Here is a 13,682-nt window from a genome sequence, read left to right as displayed (position 1 = left end):
TATAATATTAGATTACAGGTGAATGTTACTTATACATATAAAATGATGGATTCTCATGTTTGCGTGTTTGTGTTTTTCTCAGTGTTGTTGGAAGGTCACATGCAGAAGAGTCCATATTCCAGAGGTGGGGCTTGTGGACTGGGGGGAAAACGAGGAGCACCCCTCCCCCAAAAGTGCCAGCCCCCGTGTTCTCAACCCCCTGCGCCTGTTCGCCCGGGGATCCCCTGGGTTCAAGAGCAACAGGAGGGAGATTACATATTTGGAAAACATCGAGGACTCCTGGGACTGGTTATCTAACCAGACAGATGTCAGAGAGTCGCAGAGCAGGACTAAACGCAGACCCATCGTGAAAACGGGCAAGTTTAAAAAAATGTTCGGCTGGGGTGACTTCAACTCCAACATCAAGACTGTGAAACTAAATCTCCTCATTACAGGCAAGATAGTGGACCACGGCAACGGCACGTTCAGCGTTTACTTTCGTCATAATTCCACAGGGCTGGGGAACGTCTCCGTAAGCCTGGTGCCACCTTCCAAGGTGGTGGAGTTTGAGATCGCCCAGCAGTCCACCCTGGAGACGAAAGACTCAAAATCTTTCAACTGCCGTATCGAGTACCAGAAAACGGACCGGAGCAAAAAGACTTCACACTGCAGCTACGACCCATCTAACGTGTGTTACCAAGAGTCCACCCAGAGCCACGTGTCCTGGCTCTGCTCAAAGCCCTTCAAAGTCATATGCATCTACATCGCCTTTTACAGCACTGACTATAAGCTGGTGCAGAAAATCTGCCCAGATTACAACTACCACAGTGACACGCCGTACGCTTCCACGGGTTAAGATCCAGTCCCTCCTCCACAGTGAGAATGGTCAACCTCATTTCCCCCATGTGTTTCATCTGATTTAGAAGCAATTAAAATAAATCCAGATGTTTCGCATTAGGCTATACATTACTGGCATGTGCTTCAACCTCTGCCTTTTGTGATACGGCAGCCACGACGTTTGATGGCAAAATAACTGATCAACATTTTTGTTTCTGGCTTTAAACGTCCCACATCCCATCCCGTGGTTTGAGTTCTGTTGGGAAGTTTTCCCGAAAACACCTTTTGCTATTTGTCAAGCTAATCAATCACAGACCTACAGAGGATAGAATATAAGTGAAACACCTTTTTATTGTGAGGTTTATGTGTGTGTTAGTGTGTGCGTGTTTTATTGAGCAATGTGTTTGCCGCTAAATTGTGGAAAGCAGATATGGTACGAGGTGCGAACGGGTTAAATCATACAGCAAAGACATCACATACAAATCTCTGAGTGATTCTGCATTTCACAAAAGATCTATGTGTGAATTGAGATTTGTGTATAATTTCAAAGAGTAATTTGCGATGTCTCAGTAGAGCACAATTCATTGGACAGGTGGATTTAGTGAATCTGGCAGCCGGTTAACAACCCTTTGTCATGGTCTCGCCACAGAGATCCACATTTCCAGGCTCTAATTAACATTAATTATAGTGGGAAATTTCACTTACAAACCATGACAGAGGGGACCGAAGCCAAAAACTGAAATTTAGCATGTCAGTCATGTAGCAAACCTCTATTCATGCCAGTGACTTTGGACTGGAATCACACTCTTCCTCGAAAAGTGAAGATCGGGAGTAAATACAGACATTTATGCAAACACACATGAAATACATGCGAGTCTTTCATCATTTTAAACAGTACCTGGAAATCAATTGAAGGAATCATTTTTTGTTTGCACATTATAGTCTAAATGTCAGTGTGTCACAATGAACCAGTTGAAATGCCATAGTCTGATAATCAGAACTGGAATTCTCAGGTTCCATATGTGTGTGTGTGTGCGTGCCAAACAGTTTATGGCCGCTTATTTCATTCTTCTCATATCAGAGCGACTGATCTGGATCACAGTTCTGCTCGAAGTGAAGAAACAGATGGATTATTAATTGTACTGATACTCTAATTGTCTTGCCACATGAACATTAGCATCAAGAACATGTCGATACAAAGATAGCTGTTTATAATTGTATTTAGTTTATAATCCTGTGTGCAATTTTGTGAATAGTGTATAAATGTGACGATAAAACCGTGTGTATTTTGCCTTTTAATGATGAATTAGTTTCTTTATTCTCTCAATACAACATAAACAATTTGATGCATAAACAAGTAGATGTAGATTTTAGTCATCTGGCTTGTCACAGCTTTATTTTTCACAACTGCAAATTGTACGCTTTATGTTTGTCCTCAATATCTGTAATATAGCCTACAAAAAGAAAAGAAAAAACGCTCAAGCAAAATACCTGAGCTCCCAGCTTTCTTTTAGCTTTTATTCAATATGACTGTCACGAAGACAACCATGAAGCATATCCAGACAGTATATGTGAGATTTGTAGTGAAACATATGCATATATTCTCCGTCATTTTTATGACCACATTAAACACTGATTCTTAAATCAGTAAAAATTAGTGCAAAATCACATTACCTCTGGATAAAACCGTTACATCCTGTGATATGTGCTTAGTTTCTTTAAGCTTTAATACCTGATCATATTCAATAAAATGCTTTCTGATGTGTAGACCCGTGTTACATTAGTTTATGCACATGCAAACGATGGACTCTTCCTCAAGTGTTAACCTTTTGTTTCTTTCAGAATGGATTGTCATGTTTTTGGCTTTGAACATAGACGGCCTCCTACCAACCGATTCAGACAGAAGAAAAGAAAAGAACAAAAGACAAAACTGAATTGTCCTATGATTGAAAAAAGAACAACTGAATGAATCCGCAACGTCTCATTAGCTCAGTGGTGCACTTAAAAATTGTCTTCCAGACAGACAGGAGTGGGAGAGAGGGTTTCTAATAGTGAAATGTTATCACAGTTCCCTAGGAGCCGCGGAAAACGGGCGGCATGAAGCGGCATGTTGGCACGGGAAAAAGATGTGTGTTTGATAGCTCAGATTACGGACTGCATGCTGTTCACTTTAATTAGCCTCGATTTCCCCATCATAGAGGGTGCGAGAGCAATACGTTGAGACTGCTGCAGAGATCACAACGGTCATGGCAACACAACTTGTGCTGCATTACAGAGCCTAGCATAACACTGCAATGTTTAATCAATCGCAAAATGACTATTATGTTTAGCAAAATGCAATCTGGAATTCAGCTGGATGGCCGGTTGTCTTTATATCGTTCTTTTTGACCATTCCATCACCCCTTTTCACCTTTTTGAAATGTGCTATTCACACAAATAACCAAACCAAAATGTCAAAACATTAGTCATATTGCAGATGGCATTTCACTTCTTGCGAAACTTAATAAGCTACTCAGGATGAGATCATGAAATAATACACAGTTCTTATTGAAGAAAATCTTATTCCCTAGAAGGACTGAATTGAGCACCTACTTGTACATAATCCAAACAGAGTGAACAAATCAGTGTGTCAATTATTAAGAAACTGATACTGCAAATCTAAAAATGACTTAATAATAAACATCATATTTGACATAATATCGGTAGCACTTTATTCTACATTCCTGTTCCCCATATACTATGTAATTGTTCTGGGTAAAAACTAGGTACTCCTAAACATGACCTTATGTACTAGTTACCTTATATTAACCAGTACTAAGTGCATCATGTAGCCTACTGTAAAATAAAGTGGTGCAACCGTAATAGCTATACTGTTCAATAGTTTGGGTTCAGTAAGATTTTTAAAAAAGATTTAAAAAAATGTATACTTTTATTCATCAAGGATGCATTAAACAAAATAAGTCACAAAAACATTTATAATGTTACAAAAAATTTATATCGAATACATTTTCAATTCATCAAAGAATCCTTAAAAAAAATATATAGTTTCCACAAAAATATTAAGCAGCACAACTGTTTTCAACATTGATATAAGAAATGTCTTTTGAGCACCAAATCAGCATATTTCTGAAGGATCATGTGACACTGAGGACTGGAATAATGGTGCTAAAAATTAAGCTTTGCCATCACAGAATATTTTAAAATAGGAAGCGTAATATTTCACAACGTATTTATTTCCAGTCTAATATATGCAGCCTTGGTTAGCATAAGAGACTTATCTTAACCACCCCAACCTTTTGAACGGAAGTATAGAATATAAATAATACATAAAACACCACTGAATGCTGAAAAACTTTTTAATGAGTTAATGCAGGCATTCTCGCAGACAATATTGTTTTTTTAAAAGATGGAACATATTCCAGAATCTTCACAAAACATGTCCTTTAACAGAACAAGTCAGTATAGCATGACAATATACAGACTGCTCCAAATCACTGTCAGTTTGACTAACACCACAGCTCAAAACAAAACCGTGATAGATCAATGACAATCAATCTATTTTCCACTCACACATTCATCAATCCATCCATATGACATACATAGCAATGCCACACTCTGATGCTCAGCATCCAAATATTTCCTGATCACAGAGGACAGCGTGTTCGGAGATGGATTGTCTTGACTAGTTCAATCAGGTCACACAAATGCATTACGGGCCAGACAACTTTAAACTACTTGTCTGCTTATGGTAGACCAATTCAAGGGAAGCAACACTATTGAGTCTAAAAATGTAGTCATTTGTAAAATTGTGACTAGATGACACATGTTGTTTTCACAGGTTAAGGGGCAGGACACAAACAGTAATTCATTTTGTTACACATATCAATACAAATATCTCAAAATGCATTTCATTTTCCGACAATATGGAATAGTACTAGTATTTTCTCCTCCCCACGTGGTTAAACTGTGTCTTTACATAGAAATCGTGCCATCAATATGGGGCATAGCTATCTTTTCAAAAAGTGTAAAGAAATGACCTTGCACTCATCGTGTTAACGTTTATTTAATGTCTAGTCGCACAACTAAACATTAGGAATATATACTATTTCCTGTGGATCAAACTCCTGACACATTCCTAGAGAGCTCCATATCAAAACAGCGAGACTTTGGGAACTAGTGCAACAGGGAAGAGGCCTGGTCTCGTGGGACAAGGCAGGCACAGAGTAGAACTGAGAGAATTCAAATACTCCACACAAGAGTCATGGCAGATAGTTTAAGGCTGTTTGAAGTGACAGAAAGATTCGCAAAATAAAGCTCAGATGCCGAACCCATTGCTCGAGAAGGGTGTGAACAGCTTTCGCTGTCGTTTAGAAGCCAGCCCGTCCCAGTCACGTGCCGTCGGGTCAGATGACAATGGGATAGAGTCGAAACTCTGCAGTTTTCTGGCTTTTGCCCCAAGACAGGCCGAAGAGAGCAGCAGGAACGTTGTCACGACTGTTTTAGGCGCTTCCTGGGCAGGCCGAAGTGGGGGCACTGTGCTGACGCAAGCGCACGGAAAGCCTCCGCCACTAAGTGAGGATGAGACTGGATCATTGACTTCCAGCCCGCGGTCTCCATTATGTCCGTGGCATGACTGTCAGGAGAGGGTGAAGACATTTCAGTATTAGCACAAGAAGCATTAAAAATCGAGAGGCTCAATTAAATGGTGCATATGGGAGATGCAAGCAACTCTATTTATACAAAAGGCCGAATGAGCATGCACTAATGCAGGAGTTATTGCCGTTCTGAAGAGTGCGATCAGCAGGGTGCCAGGGATCTTATAATAGAGGCTTTGTGATACGTTTATAATGTAGAAATGTTCCCTTCCTTGACGTTTCAGACAGTCAAGAGTCTATTAATAACTGGTATCAGGAGATATACGCGGGCTGTGGGTACCAGCCAAGCAGCTCGGGCTGCCCAGAACCTAAAACAATGAATTCTAATGCATCTAAGAAAGCAGATAAGAGCTTGGTATTAATCTTGTGTCACACATATCAGCTAATTACATACTTGCTATTCCAGTTTTTCCCATCTTTACAGCCCAGCTGTCGGAGGACACTGCACCTATGGATAAGATAGAAGAAAAACACTCTCATTCTCAGGCTGGTAAACAGCCATGGCAGCAGGAATTTATCAAGCAGAGTTTCTTTGGCGGCGCTTGCCTGTTGATAAAATCTATGGCCTGTGCTTTGAGCTGCTCGGCACTGTGCAAGTCGGCCAGGATGAGGGTGTCTGCCACGTTTTCCACCGAGAGGTTGTTGCAGAGGGCTTCCTCACACATGACCTTTAAGCGCTCCAGAGCGTACTGAGAGAATGACACACATGACTTACACTGAACAAAACTCAAAGGTTTTTGGTGCCATTTTAAGCATTAGCTCACCCAAAAATGACTATTCTGGCATCATTTATTCACCCTCATGTTGTTCCAAACCTGTATGACTTTCTTCCATCTATGAAACACAAAATAATAATACATTTGTAATCACGTACTGGTCAATATTCTGAAGCTTTCAAGCTTCAAAAAGGAAAAAGCTCCAAAACAAAAATAGGAGACAAACTATATGTTTATTCACTCTTAATATTCTCCCTAGCTCACCACGATGCATTCATGAAAGTAGTAGTGATGCTTAAATTGTTCTTTTGAGTCTGAGCTTCTTCAACGAACCACTTGGCTTTAGTGATCAGATCAAAATTTCTTCCCACAGAAGAAAGTCATATGGGTTTGATACAACATAAGGGTGCGTAAATGACAGTTTCACTTCTCATTGAACTATTCTTTTGCACAAACGGTTTGTTTCCTGATCCTTTTTTTATCTCCTGCCAGTTTCACAAAAAAGGTAACCCACATAATTACCACTTTGGTTTTCAAAATACACACACACACACATATATAAATGGAGCAATTCCTCGCACCATTGGTGCTCGTGCCCTAACTACAGTTCAAAAGTTTGGTAGCAGTAAGATTTTTCCAAATGTTATGAAATTATGATCACAAAAATAAAATTTTACATTTTCTATTTGAATAAATTTTAAAATGCAATTTAGCCCTGTGAATGTAAAGCTGAATTTTCAGCATCATTACTCATTAAATCATTCGAATATGCTGATTTGATGTACAAGTAATGTTTCTTATTATTATCAATGTTTAAAAAAGTTGTACTGCTAAATATTTTTGTGTAAACCATGATACATTTTTTCAGGATTATTTGATGAATAGAAAATTCAAAAGAACAGCATTTATTTTGATTTTTTTACTAGTACAAATGCATTCACATCCTCACCTTTTTGGTGTTAAAAATATTAAATTTCTTCATTAAAAAAAACTAAAAAATATTTTAAAAAATCTTACTGACTCCATACTTTTGAATGGTAGTGTATGCCCTGATTGCAAACATTTCTCTTATTACATTAGGAGATGGTTAAAAATAAAATATATGCATTTAACATTATCAAGTTCATAAAACACCCAGACTTACTTTATCAGCTGCAGCTAATAAACTATCAGCCATTTTCTCTAAATTTGGTGCTTTTCCTGTGTATATGAAGCCCATCATTTCTTTAAAAACCTCTGGTTCAACATCGCTGATGTCCACTCGGTTCTGTAAGAAAACAAAGCAGCTTATGAACTCATAAGCAGTATAACAGCAAAAGTATCAGAAACAATATTGCAACATAGGAAGAGCATCAAATGCATACCTTTTTACTCTCCTCCATTTCATGTTCAAACATGGCATTAAAGACCGGTGATCTCGCTGTCAAGAAAGCAATAAATCTGTCAGTCACGTTATATGAGCATCTTTCGATGGTCACAGTCAAAAACAAATGACACAAGAGTCCAGTTTTTATTAGATTATTCCAGACCTAGGAGTCAATCTACACAGGCAAAAAAACTAAAACAAATTGCAGAAGTTACATCATGAACCCAGTCGTCCTTTGAGAACATTAGCAGTGGATCACACTCTGGATTTTCAATGATGAATCTAAATCTGTCATATTGAAGAATTACGACCTCAGAAAGAAAGAAAAAATACCGACAAGGTCACACAAACTGATACACAACCCCTCAGAAGGGTGGGTGCTGAGCTAGCGTCCCTGGGATGAGAGGAGGACATGGAGGTGATGTCGTCAGCAGGGCTGGGGGTCTGGATTAGACTCACCTGCCAGGATGGATTTGTGGGCTTTGAACTCCTGCCCCCCCACATATAGAGTGCAGTCCGTGAAGCGTGAGCATTCCCACAAGTTACCCAGGTCATCAGAAAGCTGGCACTCCGGAACCTTCAACATGTTCATGTTGGACTGTCCAGAGATGTTCACGGAGTCCTGGACAACACTTACCTAATTAACACACATTCAATTAATCCACTTGGTCTGGTAATGCAATGTGATGTACTGAAAAGCCTTTGCACTGTCCTGTTATATTTTATTATAACAACATGTTAAAAGCATATGTTACTTGGCAGTATTCATTTACTTCTCAGAACCATGTAAATGCAATAGAGCACCCGAGGTAGTGTGTCCTGGTGAATTTATTTGACTGCAACCAAATCAAAGCTCTGATGTCATCCATGACGAAACATGACCTCAAATGCTACACTGCTCAACGGAATTGTTTCGAGTGAACTATTCCTTTAATTATGTGATTGCAACAGCAATGGAGACTGGACAGGGAAAATGCAGGTCCTATTAATTAAGTACTAATTGACTAAGTGCTCCTATTTATACTTTCTCTGTATACATCGTTGACTCATTTAGAGTACTAGCAATCGAGCCCGCTTCTAAAATATTCCAGTGTTGATAAAAATGAAGGTGAATGCAAGAAGAAAAAAAAAATCTTTCATGCAAAATGAAAAACAACTGCAGCAATCAGAAACACTGATGAAAGCGTCCTGCAGTTGTTTAATAGTTTTTCTGGCAATAATCATCTACAAAAAACGTCCAATTAATGAGGAAAAACATATTATCTGCAATTTGCATTTAGTTTCAACTTTGCCTTGTGATATTGCCAATTTCCCTGCAAATATTAAACCCTGCAGCAGATCTCACCAGGCATGTCGACTATTTTTCAAGCAAGACTCATAATTGTGTTACAGTAAATTCATTTGACAACCCATTTCATTTGCCGCTCTAGGTGATGTCTCTATCCTGCTACGTTCTGAAGAGAAGGGTGATCTGTCAAACGGCTACTAGCATATTCATACAAACGGATCAGAGCGTGCAGGAAATTCAATCTGCAATCTACTTACAGGAGAAAAGCCTAACATTTTGCAAGTTCCACATTTCCATGTTTTATGAAAAATCAATAATAAATCACCCCAAGGATCAGACAAAATCAAGAAAGTGTCAAAAAATTTGCCCTGCAAATAGGTCAAAGACAAATAAGAATATCGAAGTTGATAAAATTTGTTTAAAATCTAGATCAAAAAAGCAAGTGTCAAGACATGTAATCTTTAAAATCATATCAATGCTTGATTTTTCTTGAATTGTTGATATACATGTTATTAAAAAATTACGACACCATTCAATTATTTAGTTACATCACTTACATTTTTGAATTTTTTAAAATCTAAAACATAGATGACATACATTCAAAAAATGTTTCACATGAATCTTAGATAACTTAAATTCAAAATTTGCACAAAACAATCTATCGGTGCATAACTGAAAAATGCTTTAAAGGGAAACGCAATTTAAAAAGATTAATCAGGTGAGGCTGACCCAAACCAATACTTTCATGCATGGAGGTCTGAATCTGAGGTACTGAACAGATTATGAAGTAAATGCATACTTGCCTCACAAAATAATGTGAGTTTATCATCTGGTAGCAGCCCATTTGCTTCATCAAGCAGAAAATCTCTCCTAATAAATTTTTTGAAGCCCCAGTCTTTGCCTTGTACAAACCGATAGGCTCTTTGGCTTTCTGCATTGGGAAAAGAAGTAAGAGCCAAGTTAGAAATGTTCTGTTCAAGAGTACCAAAAGCAATCAGCTGATCCTGGATTACAAATAGAAGTAGCATTTAAAACAACAGGACTCCAATAATAAATTTTTTAAGACAAAATTCTTACCCATAGCTTTTGTCTCCTCCCGTTTAGCGTTCAATAAAGAAAATTTGAACTTGGCTCTGACTTCACTTTTTGGACAACTAACTAATAGCAAATACAGCGAGAGATAATCTTTACTTTCATCATCGAGTCCCTTCGGATTGACCCTCAGGCACCTGAAGATAGACAAAGATGCAGAGACATTGAGATGTCTTATGAGCATGACAGCATGATAAGTGATAACACACACAAACACATTAATAGGGCTCCTCACCATTTCATCTTATCATTAGGCCCTGAAGAGAAGGTAGAGCTCTTTAAAACTTCACCCATCTCTTCTCGACAGAAGCTGAAGTTGTTTATGGTCCACATGTAGGAAAATTTCACTACCTTGACCTACAAGATGACCAAAGATTACCATCAGTGTAAAAGGATAACTGTCAACACACATACCAATGTGCAGTCATTCCTGGACGACAACACATAGAATGCTATGAGAACACATGCACTTCCTGCGGCTTCAACTTCAAATGTTTTTACCATCTGATTCACTTCCTAAACAACTCAACGGCTCCTATTCAACTTTGCATTGCATCAGCCTGAGGTTAAGTCTTACTGAGACAAATATCCGATGGGTATCATTTTACCGTATCTGATAAACCAGCATGACCACATTATGATGACTGCTTGAGTTTCATTATCACTTGCACAATAAAGTGTCACTCTATCTACTTTAATGCACTGATTACCCTTCATTAGATCAAACTGTGCACAGCGCCATAACAAGCAAGAGATCAAAACATATGCATTTGCTCAAGCTACACATCATTTAAGAGTCATATTAAAATTAAAATAAATGAAAGAAATGGTCAAATTTATTTGTATAGCGCAATATAATGCATTTCACAATACAAATTGTTTCAAAGCAGCTTTACAGAAAATCATGATGTTAATGTTTTTAATATATTTATGCCTTACACCATGTTAATTCCAGTGACAAGCATTTTGTCTATCCACACCAGATGAGACACGACTACCAGATGCAACAAAATAAAAAAATTCACAGCCAATCAGAAGAGCGTGGGGGGTGGGGGCTTCTCTGCAAGCGCACTGCACTGGCGATGAAATGGACACACCATTATAATATTACTAATAAATACTGAGACTAAAACAATCTTGGCCATAGAATAGACTTGTTTGTTTACACTGAATTGACAGTTAAAAAAAAAAAAAAAAAAATCTTATTAACATGGAAAAGACACCTTTTACCGGGTGTGGTATTGCCACGTCTGGTTAGGAAACGGTGTTATAGTCGCATTTAGCAGATTAGAGCCGGGCGATGATATAGTTCATATTTTGAAATGATACAAGCAATGAAGTAGTTGATATGCTATATCGTATATAATGACCTGCGTGAATATACTGCATGTATGCGGATAAAGTTGGATACACTATATGTTCAAATTTATATTAAGAGCTGAGCGATAATATAATATAGTAACAATTTGCAACAAAAAAGAAAATCAGATAGCTTTACACAAGTGTATGTATAGGGATAAAGTTGTATATATATTCAACTTCTGTGCAATACAGTCTACATTATGTGATGTAAACAATCAAGCAGCTTCCAAAATTCTTCAGCAAAGTCTGTATATGAGCCCATCTCACCTGGGTATAGCACCAGCTCTCTGCCACAGGCCCGCTGGACATCTCCCCTGGAGGAGGAGGGGTTGGGACCCCTGACATCGCCAGCTCACTCCTCTCTACAAGAAGCGCTGACGATCCTAAAGCTTTCACCACTTGACCTTTATGGAAACACAGAGCAACGGCATCATATAAGAAAAATAAACGGCAGCAATTTCTGCCTCTGCTCCTGACCTGAAAATAACAAATCTTTGACTTTGCCATCAGCAAGCCATTTTGTGTTCAAATGAGAGTCATCGCTAACCCCAACTCAGGGCACAAAATCTATCAAAAGTGGAGGAAGGAAATGAAAGAATGAGCTTTATGAAAACCTTTAACACCGGAAGCGTGCAATATCACAATCCAGTCTGTAGTGTGACAGAACATCACCACAAAAAATGTGTTTTAAATCCATGAAAATGCTTACGAGAAACCATCACTCTAAATATAGCTCTGCTTGATGAAAAACATCAGAATAAGTTAAGTCCAATGTAGGGACTAAATGGCTTGTTGGCACAGGCCTGATAGGCAGGTCTGAACTTGCCCTTGTTGACAAGGTATAGTCAAGGGCACATTAGTTGCATTTTGGTAAACCAACGGACAAATCCACCTGACTATATTTCACTTTTAACCAAACTATTTTGACTTAACAGAACCAAATTCAAGTTGAAATAATGACTGCACACCACCCTCCAACTCACCTAAGCTTTAGTAAATATCTTGAATTTCATTTCTTGATGCCATTGTACACATGTATCAGGTAAACACTGCAGAAACAAGCTTAAGCTTTACTGTGACATTACAGCATGATCCAAAGGCTCCTCATCCCAACCTGTAAATATAAATAAATACATATCTTTCATACGATAAACTTTGCCATTTCAATCCACTCATAAGCATTTATCAGGCACTAATTAAAAGAAGATCAGCAGTACATCATCATGACATTATCAACACTGCTAAAGACTGAAATCACATTTAATACAAAATATATAATGAGACATATCCAGCATCCACAGCTATATGATTTCTGAAAAACATTAACTGAACTCTAATGGACGGTCTATAAACTTCATTACGCTATTTACAATTTAACTTCAGTTGAGTGAGTTCGAATCCGGATTAACTGCTCCTAACATTGAGTTGACAACCAATTTAATTCAGGACATTAAAATTAAAATGTTTAGTACACGAATAACATATTTTTTTCTGTGTTTTGGGCATTTGTTTTTAAATGTCAGATTGTTTTCTGGGCTTGGTCAATGTGGCAAAAGAAACTGGTTAGCCTTGGTGCAAACACCAAATCTAATTAAAATCATTGTGTGGTCAGCTTCTATTGTTTAATTCTATATCAGCTAAATATCATTCACTGAAAACCTAGTGTATAAATTAAACAATCTAGGGACACAGGGACAAAAGGAATCAAGTCTTTTGTTTGAGCTAGTCAGATTCTTGTCGGCTAGTTGGCTATGTTGTTAGCAAGCTAAACTATATCCACAACACTGACAAAAGTAGATCAGTTAAAGCACAAACCTTTCCTCGCCATTCTGTAAATACTGTTAAATACAATGTTCGGACGGTCCTTGTGGATCTGCTAAGTTTAATCGCCACTATTTGAGATTGAAGTGTATATTTGTCTTTTCAAAAGCAGCCCATCACAGTAGCTTGCAGTGTGTGCTGCTTATCCTACCAGTGAAGGAAGCGAAAGCACGGGAGACAGCAGACAGGGCCGCGCTCCAGTCATTCCTGTGGCTGTACGTAATTCCGCCAAGCGGGGGCGCGCCTTGGCCAAACAAACCAGATATTAGCCTAAGCCAGAGATCTCCAAAAATGTATACACGGGTTTCCTGTTTACAAACATTGCAGGGTGCGTGCGCATCCTGGAGGCAGAAAGACAGATCGCTGAGCTGGGGCCCGTTCTTCGTACCTCGCTTAATACATCTAAGATGATTTGACAGATCCCAGATCTTTTAATCGTGATAACTGATCTCTGGCTAATTTGGTTCTTCAAACGAATTTGCGGATTGGATTAAAATATCTGGATTAAATGATCTAAGATTACTGAGCGTTCTTTTTTTCCCTGAAGAGGGCAGATGCATCGATAC

The 13,682-nt window shown here is 38.4% G+C and overlaps 2 protein-coding genes across 3 annotated transcripts in view; one reads left to right on the top strand and one right to left on the bottom strand.

Annotated features, from left to right (window-relative positions):
- Positions 1 to 2,582, top strand: part of nxph2a (neurexophilin 2a) — a 33,445-nt gene extending 30,863 nt beyond the window's left edge. Inside the window, exon 3 of the mRNA XM_079821103.1 lies at positions 83 to 2,582. Coding sequence (XP_079677229.1) covers positions 83 to 835 — 753 coding nt within the window. The 3' untranslated portion in view covers positions 836 to 2,582. The remainder of the gene's footprint in view (positions 1 to 82) is intronic.
- A 1,576-nt stretch (positions 2,583 to 4,158) lies between these two features.
- On the bottom strand, positions 4,159 to 13,322 carry spopla (speckle type BTB/POZ protein like a). 2 transcript variants are annotated; one of them, XM_079821290.1, is made up of 12 exons: positions 13,111 to 13,322; positions 12,279 to 12,409; positions 11,563 to 11,699; positions 10,169 to 10,290; positions 9,919 to 10,070; positions 9,645 to 9,772; positions 8,013 to 8,190; positions 7,552 to 7,607; positions 7,332 to 7,454; positions 6,018 to 6,160; positions 5,866 to 5,919; positions 4,159 to 5,449 (listed from the first exon to the last, which is right to left on the bottom strand). In XM_079821290.1, the coding sequence occupies exons 3-12, from the start codon at positions 11,638 to 11,640 to the stop codon at positions 5,305 to 5,307; spliced, it is 1,179 nt and encodes a 392-aa protein (XP_079677416.1). In that variant the 5' UTR covers positions 11,641 to 11,699; positions 12,279 to 12,409; positions 13,111 to 13,322; the 3' UTR covers positions 4,159 to 5,304. The 2 variants fall into 2 exon arrangements, with proteins under 2 accessions (XP_079677416.1, XP_079677415.1); XM_079821289.1 differs by lacking the exon at positions 12,279 to 12,409 and having other exon boundaries at positions 13,111 to 13,288.
- Positions 13,323 to 13,682: the final 360 nt, after the last annotated feature.

Source organism: Gobio gobio (assembly GCF_949357685.1).
Source record: "Gobio gobio genome assembly, chromosome: 7".
In the NCBI taxonomy this organism is placed as follows: Eukaryota; Metazoa; Chordata; class Actinopteri; order Cypriniformes; family Gobionidae; genus Gobio; species Gobio gobio.
Note: the sequence above shows the minus strand (reverse complement) of the source record. Positions and strands in the feature narration are given on the sequence as shown.